General features: G+C 37.0%; 3 protein-coding genes across 3 annotated transcripts in view; 2 read left to right on the forward strand and 1 right to left on the reverse strand.

The window, feature by feature from the left end:
* The window catches only part of LOC129750601 (electron transfer flavoprotein beta subunit lysine methyltransferase-like), a 324,916-nt gene that overhangs the window by 144,052 nt on the left and 156,810 nt on the right, over positions 1–24,054 (forward strand). The gene's annotated exons all lie outside the window — the stretch shown is intronic.
* On the reverse strand, positions 1,795–6,728 carry LOC129751992 (uncharacterized). The gene is made up of 2 exons (XM_055747785.1): positions 4,000–6,728; positions 1,795–3,930 (listed from the first exon to the last, which is right to left on the reverse strand). The coding sequence occupies exons 1-2, from the start codon at positions 6,688–6,690 to the stop codon at positions 1,795–1,797; spliced, it is 4,827 nt and encodes a 1,608-aa protein (XP_055603760.1). The 5' UTR covers positions 6,691–6,728.
* On the forward strand, positions 11,760–17,138 carry LOC129751993 (uncharacterized). The gene is made up of 2 exons (XM_055747786.1): positions 11,760–13,029; positions 13,072–17,138. Exons 1-2 carry the CDS (start codon positions 11,760–11,762, stop codon positions 17,136–17,138), a joined length of 5,337 nt encoding a protein of 1,778 aa, XP_055603761.1.

The raw sequence follows: 24,054 nt of genomic DNA on the forward strand, positions 1-24,054 counted from the left end.
TCTTCAAAACAAAAAACAAACACTTTCACTGCACTTGCTGATAAAAATAAATTCGATTTCCGCTAGCTCTTGCGGCCCAGTTTGCTTCGATTTCCAAAATCCTGAAAAAGAAAAAACTTATTTCAATAATAACTTTAAAAAAATTAGGAATGATAAATAACGCACCATTTACGATGTGTGCATAATACCCTTTGGCATTCGTTCCAGCATACACAAAGCTTTTCCTTCTCGATGTGCCGGAACTTTTCTTATCGTACCACTTTTCGACCTGAGGGGAAAATATATTTTCTGTCAGCGGGGATCAATTTTTTTTTTTTGCTTTGACTTACCCTTTTCTTTCGATCTACACGAGCGTAAAAATTCCAGCATCAGTACGTTGATAAGGTTCTGAAAAAACCATGGAATTACTGAAAAAACGTCCAAACCAATTTTCACAACTCAAACAAAGTTCAACAAACTGGGGATGTCAGCTCTTTTTCTTATAAGAATTTATAACCAAACGTTTGAGAAAATTGCTCCATTGATTTCAGAAGCCATTCTCTTAGACTTTACGTGAAATTCATGTTGAAAAAAGTTAGTTACTCCGAATTCACGTAGAATCGATGGGATGCATCAAAAGCTCAGTCTACTTGAAAAATACCGTGGAAATAATTTTCAAATTCTTTTGGGTGTGAGAAAAGAAGTCAGTTGAGAAAATAGATTTTGGAAGAATGGATGTAGTGAAGATCGTCCAGTGAAATTAAAAAAGAATATGTGTTTGACAAGAAGGCGTCCAGTCACTACAGGCAGGTGCTGATTTTTCGACAGAAGCATACAAACCAGTAATCTTGAACGAGATCAGTAAAGCTGGATGATGCTGAACTGCCTTAACGGACGGAGCAGGGGCCAAATCAATGGTCGGAACACGAGACCCGTCGCTATCAGAGTTCCAACAAACAGCCGTTCTCGCTTGTAACTCTGTTAATTTTTCGAGAGGTCGCCATATTCAGGGAGTCTAATATGATGTTTGAAAGTGCCTAGAATGTAGAGCGCACAGGATTCGGGTACGAAAAGCTACCATGATTGGATCACCACTTCAAACCGAACATATTGAAGTCATCAATGAGGAGAACATCGTCTTCGGGGCGCGGAGAGAGCTCACTTTGGATATGCAGCAAGAAAATGACCCGTGAGATATTAGAGAGCTAAACTTTTTTAAGGGGGATCATTTGAGTGATAAACCAAATGCAGTACAATTTGTAGGGAGGTTTCCATTCAAACTACTCACTGTTTTCGTGATGCAGTCACAGAAGCAATTCCACTGCCAGGGAGAGATCGACCTTCGGCCCCGAATTCACAGTAGCGTAGTCGGTAATGCGTTGGCCGAAAATTGTGTTAATGTTTTACAATATCTACATAAGAGTTGGATGGATCTGCATACAGTTTGACCAAGAGAGTTTTGTAGGACGATCAATGAATCTTCATTACGATATGATTGGGATGATGGGACAAAGGTGTGTCCAAATGAACCGTAGATTGGCAGTAGGTAGGCAGTAAAAAGACTATGACACGGTGAACTTCTTCATCCAGGAAAGTACTACCTACCACTACCTACTCATTCTTTTTTGTTTCACCTTATTTTATCTATAGTGAAAATTGGTTGCAGCATTTGAATACAGATACCTACCTCAACAACACATTTACGCGTAAGAGTTGGTTTGGCGAAGGGCTGCTTGAGCAAAAGGCGAACCATTTCGTAAATAAAAACTTATATTTTTCCTAATAAAGGCTTATCTAAGTCACAAACATCTCACGTTAAACATTGTACTTTATACACAACCTTTGTAACTGTAAGGAAGCCAACCTCATATAACAGGAAACAACTGGTTCAATAATTGCAGGATTTCCCTTCTTCTGAGCAAGCTCCAAAGCACTGCGACCCTCCCCATCCACCCGTTCCAACGCATCATAAAGCTCTCGATCCACCACGTGGTCCATAAGAACACCCACGGCTTCAACACTGTCACACTGAATGCCGCAACCCAGCGGGGTGAAGCCCAGATGGTTCCGGAAATTGGTCAATTGAGCTCCCTGATCCAACAGGTACCGCACCAGATACTCGTGGTTGTTAACGATCGCTTCCTGTATTACGGTGTAGTTCTTGGCATCGTGCGCACTTTGGTTGATTAGTGTTGGATCGTGGTTCAGGATCAACTTCACAATCGGAACATTTCGCAGAAAGACTGCATGCTGGAGCAGTGCCGCTTTGCCTCGATCGTGAGCCACCGTTGGATCGGCTCCGTTTTCTAAGAAGAATTTGACTAGATCGTAGTTGTTGGCTCCGACGGCATTCAGCAGGACGGTGAAGGCTTGGCCCCGATGAACGATCTGGTAGTTGAAGATGTGGGTTCCATTCGGGAGATGAGTTTTTCCCGCTTCCTGGCAGTGCTGGTAGATTCTTTTGATGATGCTGTTCTGCACGCGGCGTGTCATTAGCGGTAAAAAGAGTGAAATTCCTTTGGCGTTCACCATCGGTGGGTCTGCCCCAAATTTGAACATGAGGTCCACCATTTCTGGGAAGGCGTTTGGTGGTAGTGTGTGGAATATGTCTGGTTGTTTGGGCGCTTTGAATAGGAAGTTTGCGTTCAAGTTGGCTAGAGAGCTTTCCTGGGTGATCATTAACCGATTGTTTGTTGTCATGAAGTGGAATAGAACAGTGTTTATTGAAAACGATCCGGTTGTGATCGAAGAGGGGATTGCTTCGGTCGCTCGAAGAATAAGATTACTAATTGATATAGGTGATACTTCTTCTACCAGGTGCACCTCCAGATTGTTCATAATAATTGTGTTGGGGGATCGAAGTTTTAAAATTACTGGAATCTCACACGTACTGTTTTCAGTTCTACACGTCAATAAATATTCAGTTTGGACTAATTTCTCCGGAAGGTTTTCCAAATCATCTAGAAGACCTATAACTTTATCTGAAAAGCAATCAAAATTGGCACCCGTGGTCTCCAACTGAAACCACTCATTGCAATCGAGAAATTTAAAGTTCTGAACCACTTTAGCTCCACCGAATTTCCAAAAATCAGTTATTCTTTTCAAAAGTCCTACAACTGCTGCTTGTCGTTTGCCAACGGCAAACGGAATGAACTCCTCTTTTTGCAGATAACGTAGAACGCGAATCTCTTGGAGAAGCTTTCTCCAAACATTAATCTCTCGATCCCCGGAACAGAGTTCAACGGCCTTAAAAATTTGATCCTCTAAATATTTGTAAACTTCCCAGTGATTTGCATTTTCCACCGCCGTTTTTAGCAACCCTTGAGTCTCCCAGAGTTTAATCCGAAGCCCGGTACTAAAAATCTTAACCATACCTAGCGTTGAATAGCGAACAACCCACTGGAAGATGCCGAACCGAAGTTCGTCGTCAACTGTCGGGGGAATCGAACGCAACATCCTCCGCATCAGTTTGTGATTATGCTGGGAAGCCAGGGATTTGGTCAACTCATCATCAAAGCTCCATGGATCGGCCCCGTGATCCATGAGAAGGTGAACCAGTGGCCATCGTCTCAGTTCAACGATTCCCCCAAGAGGCTTCGATAGCGCCGCTACTGTGAAACGTAATTCAGCTTTTTCCAACAACCTTCGGAGCATTTTGGGTCTATTCATGTAGCTACACAGGACGACCGCCTCGTTCAAATCATCTTGGGAGAGTGAGCTGTGGTAGTTGTCAAGTAGGTGTTCAAAATGGTTTTGGTTACGGAACTCTATAGTTTTAAGGAAGTCGTCACTGATTGGGGGAGTGTTTATGGTGTAAAATTTGACGTAATCCGTAGGGAGCAAAACACATTCGCTGTATCCAAGAGCTGTTCTCAGCTGTTTTTGTCGCTCCTCAACAGGGTGGAAGGCGATTAGCAGCAGTTGGTTGGCGCAGTCAGTTGTTAGTAACGGCTGAAACATGCAAGTATTGTTTTTAATAAATTTTGAATTGTCAAAAAATGTGTATCTAACTCAAATTACCTTACAATCTTTCAAAAGTTCCTGCGCTGCGTCGAAGTCCCCACTAGTTTGGTAGAACTCTAAAATTGATCCAACGCAGGGTATGTACAGCTCCGGTTGCGCTTTCTGGAACAGCTTCAACGCCCTTGGCATAAGGAGATCCGAAAATTGACGCTTATTTAGTCCTGTAACAATTTTGTACTCTTCGCAATCGTAGTCGGCTTGCAACGTAGGGAAAACCTGAATGAGTTCCGGAAGTACCTGTTCGAAGTTTTTGTTGTGATAGAAATGATTAAGTAGAATGTCCGACATTGTATATTTCTTCGTGCGAAATAGGCCTCCCAAATCGTATAATACCCGGCAAGTGTTATCTCCCCGCTGCTCGAGATAAGAGCCAACGGACTCATAGTTCAAACTTTTCCAGGACTCCAGTAACCCATTTTGAACGGTTACCCAGTTGAACCCTTCGCGCTCCACTTCGACGAAACCTTGCAGATCAAACTTGGGACTGTTGCAGAAGATGTTCATTCGATCCAAGCTCCAAGCCATAACAAAGCCGTTGATGATAACTTTTTCCTGCGACGACATTGTCAACAGATCGTAGGACAGGGTATCATGAGCCAGGTAGTTTCGATACGTCTTACCCCAGATCATCGGTATTGAGGCTTTGAGGGTGCTGAAATTGTCACCGAAGTATCCGGTGCTGATCAATACTTCCAGGATCACCAATTGCCAGTATTGAATTGCGAGGTAACCCTTACGAGGTATTGTTTTGTGATTCAATATTAAGTTTTCCAAGGTATCACAACCGTAGTGAGCGAAAAGCTTCTGCAAGTTCACCACGTAGCGTTGGAACACTTCCCGGAGCTCCCGTTCGTCGGACGATCTCAGCTCTTCCATTCGTTTTTTGAAACGACGCAGCTCATCCCCTTTGTAATGTTTCTTCAACACCCCACAGATGGCCTGTTGTTTGGAGTCGAGTGAGAAGATGTTCTGATAGTAGGGCTTCCCGGTATTGGAAAGGGCCGAGTGTAGATCGTCCTCAAGTTTGGTGAGAGTTGCGCGATCAAGAAGCGAATCCTTTGTAAAATGCTCGAGTATCTCGCGGGTTCTCTCCCGGTATCTCCACAGTTCAATCTTCTCGTGGTTCAGCTCCAGATCCCGTTGTACGAACAAATGCATCCGGATGGTTCGCTGTTCTTGAGAAATATTTCCGCCTTTGTCGGCTATGGCCCAATCCTTGCAGATCTGATAGTAGCTGATCAGACTCATACCGTTGACAATCTTGCTATCAATCAGTCGATGGATCGTTTCCAGCGGTAAATTCGCGAAAATAGCGATAAAAATTGAGCTCGTAGATGTTTCTTGTACTTGTTTTTTGAGATTGTCCAACATTCCACTCTTCTGATGGTAGCTTTCCCATTGCAGGGCCAGCTCCGGATCGTCCTTCCGATTCAACTCCTCTTTCTTGAGATTGGCCTCAACGTTTTTCAGGTGGTTTCCTATCGACTGAAACAATTTCTCGTGGAGATCCGCGATGGCATCACTGCCGGCGTACTTGACGAAGGCGCGCAAATCTTCGATCGATCTGCAGCGCCGCATTGTGCCGTACAAGTTGAAGATCACATCGTTCAGAATGAAGACGCTGATGACCGCAAAAGTTACTGCCGTCACCATCAGATAATGATCCAGCCGTTTGTAGATGTAGTGTTGATCTACTTCTCTGATGAACAAAAGGGAAAGTGGGAATCCATGGCTGGACATGTTGCGATATTTGGAGCTGAAAATGACACTGTCAGACATTAACTTTTGAAGCATGTTGTTCAATCGGGCGGTGAAATTTGGAGTATCGGCAGTACTTTTGATGGATTCCCCGAAAATTTGCATGAACCTTCGAATGGCAGCAATCGTGATGGATGCGTTCTCTTTCTCATAATCTACAGCTGAGAGTTCACCGTGTATGACACAATTACGCATCACTTTGAATATCGAATGAATCTGCTTCAATCGACGGAAAGTTTTGATAAGTTTTTTATTCACACACGCTTTCTTTCTCTCGAATCCCTTTGCTACACTATTCAACTGTGAGCTGATAGCGATCAGGAACACCATCAAGTTACGTTTGTTTATCACAGCTCTGTAGACCTCTCCTCCTTCTATGTCCTCATGAATTTCGATAAAAATGGCTACGCAAAAGATCATCTCACGCAATGGCAGCCGTTTGAACATGCCGTGATCTTTAATGAAGTACAAATGATTGTGTATCAATCTCAACCGTAACATCACTTGATCGTCAAGATCCAAAAACTCAAAACAACCTTTCCGGTTTCTTAGCTCCTGAACCAACTGTCTCACCAGACAAACAGACTCCTGCCAATATAAAGCTGGTCTCTTAACAGCCGGATCTCCACACAGCTTCCTCAAACCGTACTCCGAAAACTGATGCAACAGATGCAACTTCAAGTCCTCAAAAACCATGACGCCTCGAGTCTCCAACTCAACGTATGCATTCGAGCAATGACGAAACAGGTCCCATTCATTGCACAACTCCAAATCCACCATCAACCGATACAAGGGAACCGATCCGGACAGCACAATCTGCCGGCAGGTTTCGGCCGGCCCAAATTGGGACCACACGATCCGAAAGCCTTCATCCGCTTCCAAACGCCGGCCAGCAGCCAAATCTTCCTGTACTGAAACCAAGCTGGCCATTTTCGATTCACCTTTGCACGACGGATCCGTCCATTCGAGTCGAGTCTTTGTTCACGAATGAAAACGACCGTTGAGAAAAGCTTCATTCATTAATAAATTGAACGTTTCGTTCGAGTGGGTGCTATAGATAGATGGGCATTAGTCATCACACCGTCTAGCTGGTCAAGAGAGAGAACCCTTTCGAGTTTACTTTTTTTCTGTTCCGAGAAATTCTTATCTTTAGAGCACAATTTTTCTCAACGTTTCAACCTCAACTGAGCAAAATCAGCCGCCAAAACTTCTCGGTCATTTGGAACAAAATATTGTTACGATCTTGAAAGGGTTCGCTATAACATTGTATACAAACAAGTTAAGCTTTGCTTATCACGAGAGTGGTTTCCTTTGAATTTTGCCTTGTTTACTCAATCGTTGCTTATAGTTTGATTTCGGTTATCCGATTGGAACGGTTCTATTTCAGAAACGTTCGAAAAATTATTTGGTTTTCTTAAATTTGAAACACCTTTCCTAATTGCAACGAACATGCGCAAAATCAGCTGATAGATTCTTACGTTTTTATGCAGAGCATATTTAAGATAACTTGAGATCAGACTCTTTTGAGAGAGGAGAGCATAAGAAATGAAATTCATTCCTTCGGAACGGGGGATTCCCCCTAGTTTAGACAGAAAAAAATCCCCGTTTCATAGCATATCTTCCAATGCACTCTTGAAGCGATGTTTATTAATGTTTACAAACGATTGATGGTGCGATGCATGAAAAAGCAGCTGCATGTATCAGCAAGATTGAGGACAAAAATCACAAACTATAACTTGACTGAATTCTACAAATTTATATAATTTATAAAATTTAAGCAATTTTTGTCCCTTCTCTCATTTTTGTCATTTTTGTGTAATTTTTGTGTCATATTGTGTGATATTTGATGTGTTTTTATGTCACTTTAATTAATTTTATTATTTTCGTCACTATCGGAATTTTGGAAAATTTTGTAGTTTTGAAAATTTTGATGCTTTTGGAAAATTTGATAATGTTGTTAATTATTGTAACTTTTGTATTTCTTGTAATTTTTGTAATTTTTGTCATTTTTGTCATTTTTGTCATTTTTGTCATTTTTGTCATTTTTGTCATTTTTGTCATTTTTGTCATTTTTGTCATTTTTGTCATTTTTGTCATTTTTGTCATTTTTGTCATTTTTGTCATTTTTGTCATTTTTGTCATTTTTGTCATTTTTGTCATTTTTGTCATTTTTGTTATTTTTTTTCATTTTTGTCATTTTTGTCATTTTTGTCATTTTTGTCATTTTTGTCATTTTTGTCATTTTTGTCATTTTTGTCATTTTTGTCATTTTTGTCATTTTTGTCATTTTTGTCATTTTTGTCATTTTTGTCATTTTTGTCATTTTTGTCATTTTTGTCATTTTTGTCATTTTTGTCATTTTTGTCATTTTTGTCATTTTTGTCATTTTTGTCATTTTTGTTATTTTTTTCATTTTTGTCATTTTTGTTATTTTTTTTCATTTTTGTCATTTTTGTCATTTTTGTCATTTTTGTCATTTTTGTCATTTTTGTCATTTTTGTCATTTTTGTCATTTTTGTCATTTTTGTCATTTTTGTCATTTTTGTCATTTTTGTCATTTTTGTCATTTTTGTCATTTTTGTCATTTTTGTCATTTTTGTCATTTTTGTCATTTTTGTCATTTTTGTCATTTTTGTCATTTTTGTCATTTTTGTCATTTTTGTCATTTTTGTCATTTTTGTCATTTTTGTCATTTTTGTCATTTTTGTCATTTTTGTCATTTTTGTCATTTTTGTCATTTTTGTCATTTTTGTCATTTTTGTCATTTTTGTCATTTTTGTCATTTTTGTCATTTTTGTCATTTTTGTCATTTTTGTCATTTTTGTCATTTTTGTCATTTTTGTCATTTTTGTCATTTTTGTCATTTTTGTCATTTTTGTCATTTTTGTCATTTTTGTCATTTTTGTCATTTTTGTCATTTTTGTCATTTTTGTCATTTTTGTCATTTTTGTCATTTTTGTCATTTTTGTCATTTTTGTCATTTTTGTCATTTTTGTCGTTTTTGTCATTTTTGTCATTTTTGTCATTTTTGTTATGTTTTTCATTTTTGTTATTTTTTTTCATTTTTGTCATTTTTGTCATTTTTGTCATTTTTGTCATTTTTGTCATTTTTGTCATTTTTGTCATTTTTGTCATTTTTGTCATTTTTGTCATTTTTGTCATTTTTGTCATTTTTGTCATTTTTGTCATTTTTGTCATTTTTGTCATTTTTGTCATTTTTGTCATTTTTGTCATTTTTGTCATTTTTGTCATTTTTGTCATTTTTGTCATTTTTGTCATTTTTGTCATTTTTGTCATTTTTGTCATTTTTGTCATTTTTGTCATTTTTGTCATTTTTGTCATTTTTGTCATTTTTGTCATTTTTGTCATTTTTGTCATTTTTGTCATTTTTGTCATTTTTGTCATTTTTGTCATTTTTGTCATTTTTGTCATTTTGTCATTTTTGTCATTTTTGTCATTTTTGTCATTTTTGTCATTTTTGTCATTTTTGTCATTTTTGTCATTTTTGTCATTTTTGTCATTTTTGTCATTTTTGTCATTTTTGTCATTTTTGTCATTTTTGTCATTTTTGTCATTTTTGTCATTTTTGTCATTTTTGTCATTTTTGTCATTTTTGTCATTTTTGTCATTTTTGTCATTTTTGTCATTTTTGTCATTTTTGTCATTTTTGTCATTTTTGTCATTTTTGTCATTTTTGTCATTTTTGTCATTTTTGTCATTTTTGTCATTTTTGTCATTTTTGTCATTTTTGTCATTTTTGTCATTTTTGTCATTTTTGTCATTTTTGTCATTTTTGTCATTTTTGTCATTTTTGTCATTTTTGTCATTTTTGTCATTTTTGTCATTTTTGTCATTTTTGTCATTTCTGTTACTTTTTTATTTTTGTCATTTTTGTTATTTTTTTTCATTTTTGTCATTTGTGTCATTTTTGTCATTTGTGTCATTTTTGTCATTTTTGTCATTTTTGTCATTTTTGTCATTTTTGTCATTTTTGTCATTTTTGTCATTTTTGTCATTTTTGTCATTTTTGTCATTTTTTGTCATTTTTGTCATTTTTGTCATTTTTGTCATTTTTGTCATTTTTGTCATTTTTGTCATTTTTGTCATTTTTGTCATTTTTGTCATTTTTGTCATTTTTGTCATTTTTGTCATTTTTGTCATTTTTGTCATTTTTGTCATTTTTGTCATTTTTGTCATTTTTGTCATTTTTGTCATTTTTGTCATTTTTGTCATTTTTGTCATTTTTGTCATTTTTGTCATTTTTGTCATTTTTGTCATTTTTGTCATTTTTGTCATTTTTGTCATTTTTGTCATTTTTGTCATTTTTGTCATTTTTGTCATTTTTGTCATTTTTGTCATTTTTGTCATTTTTGTCGTTTTTGTCATTTTTGTCATTTTTGTCATTTTTGTTATGTTTTTCATTTTTGTTATTTTTTTTCATTTTTGTCATTTTTGTCATTTTTGTCATTTTTGTCATTTTTGTCATTTTTGTCATTTTTGTCATTTTTGTCATTTTTGTCATTTTTGTCATTTTTGTCATTTTTGTCATTTATGTCATTTTTGTCATTTTTGTCATTTTTGTCATTTTTGTCATTTTTGTCATTTTTGTCATTGGAGCGGTTAAGGTAACCCTGCATAGCTGCAGAAGTTACCACAACATCCGAAGTGGTACGTCAGCACTTAATGTGCTACTTGCCGCGAAGGAAAATAGGAAACAGTAAGACCAAACTGTGGTCGAAATAACAAACATCAAATTTGTCAGCACAAAATGTGCTATCAACGATGGCGCGGACTCAACGACCGAGCTCGCGCACCCAGCCAACCCAGCAGCAACAATGTTGCATTCATTTCGTGAATAGCAGCCAGAAACCTGAGACGCAATTCGAGATGTGGCCGTTTACAATGGAATCGCCACCCGAAGTCGCCGTGGAGAATAACATCTCCACTCACAACATTGTGGGCTCCTCTGTGGACGCCCTGTTCATCATCGCGGCGATCATCATCGTCATCGTCTGGCGTTGGCGCAGGAATGCGCGACGCCTGAAACAACTGGAGGGCGCAGCGACGAAGCTGCGTCAGCAAACTTTAAACAACTCTGTATGATACAGTAAAATAAATTCCAGTCTTTTTAAGTCTCTCTAACCGTTGTGTCACGTTTTCTGTTCCGATGACATTTCTGTGTTAAACCCTTGCGGGAGCGGGGTTTTACCTTAATTTCTAATCAGGTGCTTCTGCCTGGAACATTGGTGACCCCGACGTGATCGCACGTGCGATCACTTCAGGTTTAGGCAACGACGCCTATCAATTGTAAATTCTCCCGTCGGGGGGAGAACGGACTGAAAAAACATTCAAAGTGTTTCGGTGTGCCAAAATGGCAACGATAAATAAAGTGTAACCTAAGTGTAGGCAATCATAAGTGAAAACAAAAGTGCAAGTCTCCCACTGGTGGAAATGAATCAAAATTTGTGCAACGACGTGTTGTACTCTAAGTACTACGCTCAGTTAGTGGAAATCGAAGAGTCTGTAAGGGCTAGGCCGTGTCGATCGCGAGAAGAAGGCGCAGCCATTACAATCATCGTTTCACACCTGTTCAACTTAGCCGCCGGAGCTGCGGCTGTAAGAGGTTACGAAAAAAGATTTACTGACGAACTGGTGAAGTTAGCCGAATCAATCAGCGAGAGGCTAGAGTGGAACGTTTTGAATCCGCCGTCTATGTTTTAATTGAGCTCACACGCACCTGTGTGGCTAACCGTGTGATTAGTGCAAAGAAGAAAGTTGAAAATTCGCTCGCTGCGCGCGTAGTGTTTCCCGTCGGGGGGAGAATCCAATCAACGAAAGTGAAATCAGTGTGTGATTATGTGCCTTGGTGCCACTGCACCATCGTGAAAATAAATAAAACAAACGCGGCGAGACTTGTGTAGCTTCTCCCGTCGGGAGGAGAGCTAAACGAAAGAAAAAGCAGTAAATTGAAAAGTGACTCGCATTCCTAGTATAGAACAATGGCCGAGGAAGAACTAAGTAAAGTGTGGATGCGGCAGTTGACTGCCCTAGAAGGGTCCGTCAACGAGATCGCGGTGCTGGTTGACCAGCGCAGCGACGCTAACCCTCCGGAAGTGGAGGAAATTGCAGTGCAAAGGGACACCCTGCGTGTTCTTTTCGACCAAGCAACAGCTGTGTTGCTGAAAATTGAAGGGGCCTCAGGTCCCTCGGCAAGGAGAGGGCCGTTACTAACTAAGGTAATGGCCGTTCAAGTGAAACTCGGCCGCTGGGAAAGACAGCATGCGGAAGCTGCCAGAAATCACCAGCGCCCGAGTGAAAACTTGCTCGACCAGACACTGGCACCAAGCACGAGTCGGGCGGATCATTTACCCCGAATCGAGCTACCCCACTTCAACGGTTCGCCGACGGAGTGGTTGACGTTCAAAGGGCGCTTTGAAAAGCGCATGGTAACGATTGGAGAAGATGCCGACAAATTCGCATTTCTCTCCAAGTGCCTTGAGCATTGCGCGGCAGCAAGAAATTCAATCGAAGCGCTCGAAAGCTCTGGCACTAGCTTCGCCGATGCGTGGGCGAAATTAGAGACGCGCTTTTACAAAAAGCGAATTGCGTACGAAGGATACTTCGTAAAACTGATCAAATTTAAAAAAATAAATGTGCCATGCGCTAAGTCCATCATGAGCCTCATCGATGCCGTGGACACTACAGTTCACGCTGCAAAGCAGATACAAAAGGATAAAACAGCGACACTGGACTGTGTTGCGAATGGAATGCTAGTAAGTCTAGCAAAATCCCGTCTGGATTCGGAAACCGCATCCAGGCTGGAGGAGAGATTAGACATACATCGTGTCTACACTTGGACAGAATTCAAGGAAGAGTTGGAGAAGCGAGCCAACCAATTAGCGTGCCGAACCGATATCGACGAATCGAAATCGCGCAACACCAAGACGGTAGCAGCAGCTGCCATCACCCAACCCCAGCGTAGGGAAATCAAAACGCAACCGCAATCCTGTTTCGCGTGCAATGAGAAAGGGCACGCGATCTGGCACTGCACCGAATTCAAAGCGCTGCCTGTACCGCAAAGATGGGATAGGACCAAAAGAGCCGGTCGGTGTTTCAATTGTTTGTCTTGGGGACACTCCGTCCAAAAGTGTTCATCCAAAAAGCGGTGTTCAGAATGCGGAGAAGCACACCACACATTGCTACATCCAGTGGATGCGGTTCCAGAGAAGAAGCCGGCGGCTGACCCAGCCGCTGTGGCCTCAACCAGCAGTAACAACTGACTACATGGCAGTTACGTATTCTTGGCAACAGCCGAGATCAACATTAAAGGTGCGTCCGACTGGTATCGAGTTAGGTGCCTATTGGACTCCGGTAGTCAGGTGGAGTCTATCACGGAAGCAGCCGCGCAGACTCTAGGACTACCGTACGCACGGAGCGACGTGCAACTTGTTGGCATTGGCGGAACGGTCAATGCTTCCAGAAAGATTACAACCGTAATCTCCTCCAGATGCGGAAGCTTCGCTATGGAGGTAAGTTTAGTTTTGGTTCCGCACCTTTTAGACGACCAGCCCAGCATTCGGCTGGAAGCGAAGGATGTGAGTGTTCCGTCAAACATTGAGTTAGCGGACCCCACATTCTACAAGAGAAGAGGCATCGAGATTATACTCGGTGCCCGAGTACTATTCCAGATTCTGAGCCCCAGACAAATCCAATGTACAAATGGCCCGAATCTTCAGGAGTCAGCCTTAGGCTGGCTTGTTGGCGGACTAGTTTCGCTACGGTCAACCCGGAAAGCAGTAATGACTGTTGCCACCGTTAGTACAAATGAGATCCAAGAAGAAGAGGACCCCGATGGGAAATTGGATACTCTCTTCAAGAGGTTTTGGGCCTTGGAGGAGGTAACTTCTGCGGAAGCGAAGTCCACCTCTGACCAGGTAAACCTATGCGAGGAGCACTTCCTCCAGCACACCAAGATAGGGGCAGATGGCAAATATATTGTGCGCCTCCCTTTCAACGACAAGCCCATTCAACTGGGTGATTCCTACGAGCAAGCAAGAAGACGCTTGTTCTCGCTAGAAAGGAAACTCACGCGAACTCCGGAAGTATACGAGCAATACAGAGAGTTCCTGAAAGAGTATCTGACATTAAATCATATGGAAGTTGTAGAACCAAAGGATTATCAAAAAATCCGCTACTTCATACCCCACTCATGTGTCATCAAGCCAGATTCTTCATCAACCAAGCTTCGCGTGGTATTTGATGCAAGCGCTAAGGCATCAAATGGACATTCCTTGAATCACATGCTGCGTAGTGGACCAGCGATCCAAACGGAGCAATTCGATTTGCTCCTGGACTTTCGCTGCCATGACAAGGTGCTAATGGCCGACATCGCGAAGATGTATCGGCAAGTCCATGTCCACGAAACGGACTCGTGGTACCAGTGCATCGCCTGGAGGGATAATCCTTCGGAAGCGATTCAGGCTTATCGCCTCAAAACAGTGACTTATGGCGAGGCGGCATCCTCATTCCTAGCATGTCGCGCTCTACACCAAGTCGGAGAAGAAATCCGATCGCATCAGCCGAGCATTGCTGATATTATTCAGAAATGTTTCTACGTCGACAATTTGATGATGGGGGGAAATTCAGCAGAAGGTCTTCTGAGTCAACGAAAAGCCGTGGAGGCCGCTCTTCTGCAGCAAGGCTTTCCCTTACGGAAATGGGCATCCAACGATGCCAGCATCATAGAAGATGTACCTGCCGACGATCTCGAAAAGGAGATCAACATCGGAAATCATGATGTGATTAAAACCCTAGGCGTGGCCTGGTCTCCACGCGGAGATACCTTTCGATTCCTAGTGGAGGACCGCAATGCAAGCAAGCAAACTATTACCAAGAGGCAGCTAGCCTCGGAGGTGCTCAGATTATATGATCCGTTGGGCATAATGCAACCGGTCATCATTACAGCAAAAATATTGCTGCAGAGCTTGTGGAAAACCAAGCTCGGTTGGGAGGACCAGATCCCACCAGAAACTTTGCACGAATGGCAGCAACTGAAGAAAACGCTGCCGAAGTTGGCGGAACTAGAGTTCCCGCGTCAAGCTATCCCGAGTAACGTAGCACACTTGGAGCTGCACGGTTTCTCGGACGCTTCTATTCGCGCTTATGGAGGCGCAATTTATGCCTTTGCCATAGACACGCAAGGTAACAAGTCCATGAACCTGCTTTGTGCAAAGTCGCGTGTAGTCCCGATGAAGGACCTCACTCTTCCTCGAAAGGAATTAATTGGAGCCAAATTGTTGGCAGAGTTGATGAGCCGCGTGATCGGCATCATACCACAACACATTAACAAGGTTCACTACTGGTGCGACTCGCAAGTAGTGTTGTCCTGGATACACGCAAACGATCAACACGCCGAGGTGTATGTTCGAAATCGTGTGAAAATCATTCAACAATTAACAAACAAGATGAGCTGGAGGTACATCCCCACCGACCAGAACCCAGCGGATGTGATCTCCAGAGGAATCTCAGTGAGGAAACTGTTGACCACCAAGAAGCAGCTGTGGCTGCATGCCACCCCGTATGCACTAGAGGTACATCCAGAAATTCAAGTATGCGCAATTCAGCAAGCGCCGACCATCGACCACACTCTGCATGATCCTGACCCAGAAGATTATATCCAGAGTTACAAGTACTGCAATTCTTTCCGAAGGACCAGAAGGCATTTCGCCTTAATACAGCGCGCCATAAGCAATTTTAAGGCAAAAGCTACAAGTTCTATTAATTCTGAACAACTCCTACAAACCATGACCGGCCCTCTAACTGTTGAAGAGCTGGAAGCAGGACTACATCTAGTCATCAAAAATATGCAATCCGTCTGCCTAGGACAAGAGCTGAAGAGCATCGGTTTACACGGCATTCCTACAAAGCAGGGCCCCCTGCAGCACCTCAATCCTATGCTGGCAGGTGGCCTCATTCGAGTAACAGGCAGGTTAAACTTAGCAGACTTGCCTGAAGAACAGCGACATCCAATATTCATTCCGAGGGAGCATCCGTTTGCACGAATCATCCTTGTGCATCTACATCGCTCCAATAACCACGCCGGTCTGGAAATAGTCTTGGCCGAATTTCAACGAAGCTATTGGATGAAGGGATTGCGGAAAACAACCCAATCCGTCCTTCAAAAATGCGTACTCTGCGTACGGGCAAGGCCTCGCAGATTCGAGCAAATGATGGGCCAGCTTCCACGGCCCAGAGTGAATCCCTCTACAGCGTTCACTCATACTGGCGTAGACTTGTGCGGGCCATTCCAAGTGCTGCCAAGTCAGCGGGCGAAAATGAGGCTTACCGTTTACGCCTGCCTGTTTGTGTGCTTTTCGACCAAAGCAGTGCATATCGAGGTGGTGGAGGATCAATCCACCGGGGCCTTCTTAGCCGCCTTGATACGGTTTGTATCAGTGCGTGGTACACCGGAGGTGATATACTCCGACAACGGCCGCAACTTCGTCGGAGCCAGCCGCGAACTTGCAGAACTGAGCAAAGTATATAACTCGGAGCTGTTCCAAAACGAACTCATAGGGATAGCAGCTGAGGAAGGAATACGCTTTTCCTTCATCCCTCCGAGAAGCTCTAATTTCGGAGGTCTGTGGGAGGCCAACATAAAAGTGGCCAAAAGACTCTTCACCGCAGCCGCTCGTGGATCCAGCTTTAATATATTGGAGATTCAGACGGTGTTCTACCAAGTATCAGCGATAATGAATTCACGTCCGCTGACCTCAATTTTCTCCGACGCCGGAGCTCCGGAACCTTTAACACCAGGGCACTTCCTAATAGGAAGAGCCATGACTACTATACCCATCCCGGCAAGCCACTTAGAACAGCAAAACTTAGTTATGCGCTGGAAGCGCATTCAACGCCAAACCGCACAATTCTGGCGTAGATGGCAAAATGAATATTTGCAGCATTTGCGCTGTATCTTCAAGTGGACAAAAAGGCAACCTAACCTGCAGCCAGGTCAAATCGTATTGATTGGAGACGATAACAACCCCGTGGCAAAGTGGCCCATGGGAATCGTAACTCACACCAAACCCGGAAAGGATGGAGTTGTGCGGGTAGCAACGGTACGCACAGCTTCAGGTATCTACACACGAAATGTTCGGGCTTTGGCACCACTGCCCATCGACATTACCGAAAGTCAAGTAGGCGAATCAGTCGAACCATCTCAATTTGATTCTTCAGAAATAGTGAATAAACCACACCATGAAGTACGCGAGCAAGGGCCAGTACCTGAAAACGAAGAAGACCCATCACCCCTGGCTATGAGTAGCAATGTTTGGAGCGACAGACTTCGCTCCAAAGGGGGGAGAAAATGGAGCGGTTAAGGTAACCCTGCATAGCTGCAGAAGTTACCACAACATCCGAAGTGGTACGTCAGCACTTAATGTGCTACTTGCCGCGAAGGAAAATAGGAAACAGTAAGACCAAACTGTGGTCGAAATAACAAACATCAAATTTGTCAGCACAAAATGTGCTATCAACGATGGCGCGGACTCAACGACCGAGCTCGCGCACCCAGCCAACCCAGCAGCAACAATGTTGCATTCATTTCGTGAATAGCAGCCAGAAACCTGAGACGCAATTCGAGATGTGGCCGTTTACAATGGAATCGCCACCCGAAGTCGCCGTGGAGAATAACATCTCCACTCACAACATTGTGGGCTCCTCTGTGGACGCCCTGTTCATCATCGCGGCGATCATCATCGTCATCGTCTGGCGTTGGCGCAGGAATGCGCGACGCCTGAAACAACTGGAGGGCGCAGCGACGAAGCTGCGTCAGCAAACTTTAAACAACTCTGTATGATACAGTAAAATAAATTCCAGTCTTTTTAAGTCTCTCTAACCGTTGTGTCACGTTTTCTGTTCCGATGACATTTCTGTGTTAAACCCTTGCGGGAGCGGGGTTTTACCTTAATTTCTAATCAGGCGCTTCTGCCTGGAACAGTCATTTTTGTCATTTTTGCCATTTTTGTCATTTTTGTCATTTTTGTCATTTTTGTCATTTTTGTCATTTTTGTCATTTTTGTCATTTTTGTCATTTTTGTCATTTTTGTCATTTTTGTCATTTTTGTCATTTTTGTCATTTTTGTCATTTTTGTCATTTTTGTCATTTTTGTCATTTTTGTCATTTTTGTCATTTTTGTCATTTTTGTCATTTTTGTCATTTTTGTAATTTTTGTAATTTTTGTAATTTTTGTAATTTTTGTAATTTTTGTAATTTTTGTAATTTTTGTAATTTTTGTAATTTTTGTCATTTTTGTCATTTTTGTCATTTTTGTCATTTTTGTCATTTTTGTCATTTTTGTCATTTTTGTCATTTTTGTCATTTTTGTCATTATTGTCATTTTTGTCATTTTTGTCATTTTTGTCATTTTTGTCATTTTTGTCATTTTTGTCATTTTTGTCATTTTTGTCATTTTTGTCATTTTTGTCATTTTTGTCATTTTTGTCATTTTTGTCATTTTTATCATTTTTGTCATTTTTGTCATTTTTGTCATTTTTGTCATTTTTGTCATTTTTGTCATTTTTGTCATTTTTGTCATTTTTGTCATTTTTGTCATTTTTGTCATTTTTGTCATTTTTGTCATTTTTGTCATTTTTGTCATTTTTGTCATTTTTGTCATTTTTGTCATTTTTGTCATTTTTGTCATTTTTGTCATTTTTGTCATTTTTGTCATTTTTGTCATTTTTGTCATTTTTGTCATTTTTGTCATTTTTGTCATTTTTGTCATTTTTGTCATTTTTGTCATTTTTGTCATTTTTGTCATTTTTGTCATTTTTGTCATTTTTGTCATTTTTGTCATTTTTGTCATTTTTGTCATTTTTGTCATTTTTGTCATTTTTGTCATTTTTGTCATTTTTGTCATTTTTGTCATTTTTGTCATTTTTGTCATTTTTGTCATTTTTGTCATTTTTGTCATTTTTGTCATTTTTGTCATTTTTGTCATTTTTGTCATTTTTGTCATTTTTGTCATTTTTGTCATTTTTGTCATTTTTGTCATTTTTGTCATTTTTGTCATTTTTGTCATTTTTGTCATTTTTGTCATTTTTGTCATTTTTGTCATTTTTGTCATTTTTGTCATTTTTGTCATTTTTGTCATTTTTGTCATTTTTGTCATTTTTGTCATTTTTGTCATTTTTGTCATTTTTGTCATTTTTGTCATTTTTGTCATTTTTGTCATTTTTGTCATTTTTGTCATTTTTGTCATTTTTGTCATTTTTGTCATTTTTGTCATTTTTGTCATTTTTGTCATTTTTGTCATTTTTGTCATTTTTGTCATTTTTGTCATTTTTGTCATTTTTGTCATTTTTGTCATTTTTGTCATTTTTGTCATTTTTGTCATTTTTGTCATTTTTGTCATTTTTGTCATTTTTGTCATTTTTGTCATTTTTGTCATTTTTGTCATTTTTGTCATTTTTGTCATTTTTGTCATTTTTGTCATTTTTGTCATTTTTGTCATTTTTGTCATTTTTGTCATTTTTGTCATTTTTGTCATTTTTGTCATTTTTGTCATTTTTGTCATTTTTGTCATTTTTGTCATTTTTGTCATTTTTGTCATTTTTGTCATTTTTGTCATTTTTGTCATTTTTGTCATTTTTGTCATTTTTGTCATTTTTGTCATTTTTGTCATTTTTGTCATTTTTGTCATTTTTGTCATTTTTGTCATTTTTGTCATTTTTGTCATTTTTGTCATTTTTGTCATTTTTGTCATTTTTGTCATTTTTGTCATTTTTGTCATTTTTGTCATTTTTGTCATTTTTGTCATTTTTGTCATTTTTGTCATTTTTGTCATTTTTGTCATTTTTGTCATTTTTGTCATTTTTGTCATTTTTGTCATTTTTGTCATTTTTGTCATTTTTGTCATTTTTGTCATTTTTGTCATTTTTGTCATTTTTGTCATTTTTGTCATTTTTGTCATTTTTGTCATTTTTGTCATTTTTGTCATTTTTGTCATTTTTGTCATTTTTGTCATTTTTGTCATTTTTGTCATTTTTGTCATTTTTGTCATTTTTGTCATTTTTGTCATTTTTGTCATTTTTGTCATTTTTGTCATTTTTGTCATTTTTGTCATTTTTGTCATTTTTGTCATTTTTGTCATTTTTGTCATTTTTGTCATTTTTGTCATTTTTGTCATTTTTGTCATTTTTGTCATTTTTGTCATTTTTGTCATTTTTGTCATTTTTGTCATTTTTGTCATTTTTGTCATTTTTGTCATTTTTGTCATTTTTGTCATTTTTGTCATTTTTGTCATTTTTGTCATTTTTGTCATTTTTGTCATTTTTGTCATTTTTGTCATTTTTGTCATTTTTGTCATTTTTGTCATTTTTGTCATTTTTGTCATTTTTGTCATTTTTGTCATTTTTGTCATTTTTGTCATTTTTGTCATTTTTGTCATTTTTGTCATTTTTGTCATTTTTGTCATTTTTGTCATTTTTGTCATTTTTGTCATTTTTGTCATTTTTGTCATTTTTGTCATTTTTGTCATTTTTGTCATTTTTGTCATTTTTGTCATTTTTGTCATTTTTGTCATTTTTGTCATTTTTGTCATTTTTGTCATTTTTGTCATTTTTGTCATTTTTGTCATTTTTGTCATTTTTGTCATTTTTGTCATTTTTGTCATTTTTGTCATTTTTGTCATTTTTGTCATTTTTGTCATTTTTGTCATTTTTGTCATTTTTGTCATTTTTGTCATTTTTGTCATTTTTGTCATTTTTGTCATTTTTGTCATTTTTGTCATTTTTGTCATTTTTGTCATTTTTGTCATTTTTGTCATTTTTGTCATTTTTGTCATTTTTGTCATTTTTGTCATTTTTGTCATTTTTGTCATTTTTGTCATTTTTGTCATTTTTGTCATTTTTGTCATTTTTGTCATTTTTGTCATTTTTGTCATTTTTGTCATTTTTGTCATTTTTGTCATTTTTGTCATTTTTGTCATTTTTGTCATTTTTGTCATTTTTGTCATTTTTGTCATTTTTGTCATTTTTGTCATTTTTGTCATTTTTGTCATTTTTGTCATTTTTGTCATTTTTGTCATTTTTGTCATTTTTGTCATTTTTGTCATTTTTGTCATTTTTGTCATTTTTGTCATTTTTGTCATTTTTGTCATTTTTGTCATTTTTGTCATTTTTGTCATTTTTGTCATTTTTGTCATTTTTGTCATTTTTGTCATTTTTGTCATTTTTGTCATTTTTGTCATTTTTGTCATTTTTGTCATTTTTGTCATTTTTGTCATTTTTGTCATTTTTGTCATTTTTGTCATTTTTGTCATTTTTGTCATTTTTGTCATTTTTGTCATTTTTGTCATTTTTGTCATTTTTGTCATTTTTGTCATTTTTGTCATTTTTGTCATTTTTGTCATTTTTGTCATTTTTGTCATTTTTGTCATTTTTGTCATTTTTGTCATTTTTGTCATTTTTGTCATTTTTGTCATTTTTGTCATTTTTGTCATTTTTGTCATTTTTGTCATTTTTGTCATTTTTGTCATTTTTGTCATTTTTGTCATTTTTGTCATTTTTGTCATTTTTGTCATTTTTGTCATTTTGTCATTTTTGTCATTTTTGTCATTTTTGTCATTTTTGTCATTTTTGTCATTTTTGTCATTTTTGTCATTTTTGTCATTTTTGTCATTTTTGTCATTTTTGTCATTTTTGTCATTTTGTCATTTTTGTCATTTTTGTCATTTTTGTCATTTTTGTCATTTTTGTCATTTTTGTCATTTTTGTCATTTTTGTCATTTTTGTCATTTTTGTCATTTTTGTCATTTTTGTCATTTTTGTCATTTTTGTCATTTTTGTCATTTTTGTCATTTTTGTCATTTTTGTCATTTTTGTCATTTTTGTCATTTTTGTCATTTTTGTCATTTTTGTCATTTTTGTCATTTTTGTCATTTTTGTCATTTTTGTCATTTTTGTCATTTTTGTCATTTTTGTCATTTTTGTCATTTTTGTCATTTTTGTCATTTTTGTCATTTTTGTCATTTTTGTCATTTTTGTCATTTTTGTCATTTTTGTCATTTTTGTCATTTTTGTCATTTTTGTCATTTTGTCATTTTTGTCATTTTTGTCATTTTTGTCATTTTTGTCATTTTTGTCATTTTTGTCATTTTGTCATTTTTGTCATTTTTGTCATTTTTGTCATTTTTGTCATTTTTGTCATTTTTGTCATTTTTGTCATTTTTGTCATTTTTGTCATTTTTGTCATTTTTGTCATTTTTGTCATTTTTGTCATTTTTGTCATTTTTGTCATTTTTGTCATTTTTGTCATTTTTGTCATTTTGTCATTTTTGTCATTTTTGTCATTTTTGTCATTTTTGTCATTTTTGTCATTTTTGTCATTTTTGTCATTTTTGTCATTTTTGTCATTTTTGTCATTTTTGTCATTTTTGTCATTTTTGTCATTTTTGTCATTTTTGTCATTTTTGTCATTTTTGTCATTTTTGTCATTTTTGTCATTTTTGTCATTTTTGTCATTTTTGTCATTTTTGTCATTTTTGTCATTTTTGTCATTTTTGTCATTTTTGTCATTTTTGTCATTTTTGTCATTTTTGTCATTTTTGTCATTTTTGTCATTTTTGTCATTTTTGTCATTTTTGTCATTTTTGTCATTTTTGTCATTTTTGTCATTTTTGTCATTTTTGTCATTTTTGTCATTTTTGTCATTTTTGTCATTTTTGTCATTTTTGTCATTTTTGTCATTTTTGTCATTTTTGTCATTTTTGTCATTTTTGTCATTTTTGTCATTTTTGTCATTTTTGTCATTTTTGTCATTTTTGTCATTTTTGTCATTTTTGTCATTTTTGTCATTTTTGTCATTTTTGTCATTTTTGTCATTTTTGTCATTTTTGTCATTTTTGTCATTTTTGTCATTTTTGTCATTTTTGTCATTTTTGTCATTTTTGTCATTTTTGTCATTTTTGTCATTTTTGTCATTTTTGTCATTTTTGTCATTTTTGTCATTTTTGTCATTTTTGTCATTTTTGTCATTTTTGTCATTTTTGTCATTTTTGTCATTTTTGTCAGTTTTTGTCATTTTTGTCATTTTTGTCATTTTTGTCATTTTTTTCATTTTTGTCATTTTTTTTCATTTTTGTCATTTTTGTCATTTTTGTCATTTTTGTCATTTTTGTCATTTTTGTCATTTTTGTCATTTTTGTCATTTTTGTCATTTTTGTCATTTTTGTCATTTTTGTCATTTTTGTCATTTTTGTCATTTTTGTCATTTTTGTCATTTTTGTCATTTTTGTCATTTTTGTCATTTTTGTCATTTTTGTCATTTTTGTCATTTTTGTCATTTTTGTCATTTTTGTCATTTTTGTCATTTTTGTCATTTTTGTCATTTTTGTCATTTTTGTCATTTTTGTCATTTTTGTCATTTTTGTCATTTTTGTCATTTTTGTCATTTTTGTCATTTTTGTCATTTTTGTCATTTTTGTCATTTTTGTCATTTTTGTCATTTTTGTCATTTTTGTCATTTTTGTCATTTTTGTCATTTTTGTCATTTTTGTCATTTTTGTCATTTTTGTCATTTTTGTCATTTTTGTCATTTTTGTCATTTTTGTCATTTTTGTCATTTTTGTCATTTTTGTCATTTTTGTCATTTTTGTCATTTTTGTCATTTTTGTCATTTTTGTCATTTTTGTCATTTTTTGTCATTTTTGTCATTTTTGTCATTTTTGTCATTTTTGTCATTTTTGTCATTTTTGTCATTTTTGTCATTTTTGTCATTTTTGTCATTTTTGTCATTTTTGTCATTTTTGTCATTTTTGTCATTTTTGTCATTTTTGTCATTTTTGTCATTTTTGTCATTTTTGTCATTTTTGTCATTTTTTGTCATTTTTGTCATTTTTGTCATTTTTGTCATTTTTGTCATTTTTGTCATTTTTGTCATTTTTGTCATTTTTGTCATTTTTGTCATTTTTGTCATTTTTGTCATTTTTGTCATTTTTGTCATTTTTGTCATTTTTGTCATTTTTGTCATTTTTGTCATTTTTGTCATTTTTGTCATTTTTGTCATTTTTGTCATTTTTGTCATTTTTGTCATTTTTGTCATTTTTGTCATTTTTGTCATTTTTGTCATTTTTTGTCATTTTTGTCATTTTTGTCATTTTTGTCATTTTTGTCATTTTTGTCATTTTTATCATTTTTGTCATTTTTGTCATTTTTGTCATTTTTGTCATTTTTGTCATTTTTGTCATTTTTGTCATTTTTGTCATTTTTGTCATTTTTGTCATTTTTGTCATA

Source organism: Uranotaenia lowii, chromosome 3 (genome assembly GCF_029784155.1).
Source record: "Uranotaenia lowii strain MFRU-FL chromosome 3, ASM2978415v1, whole genome shotgun sequence".
Taxonomy (NCBI): domain Eukaryota; kingdom Metazoa; phylum Arthropoda; class Insecta; order Diptera; family Culicidae; genus Uranotaenia; species Uranotaenia lowii.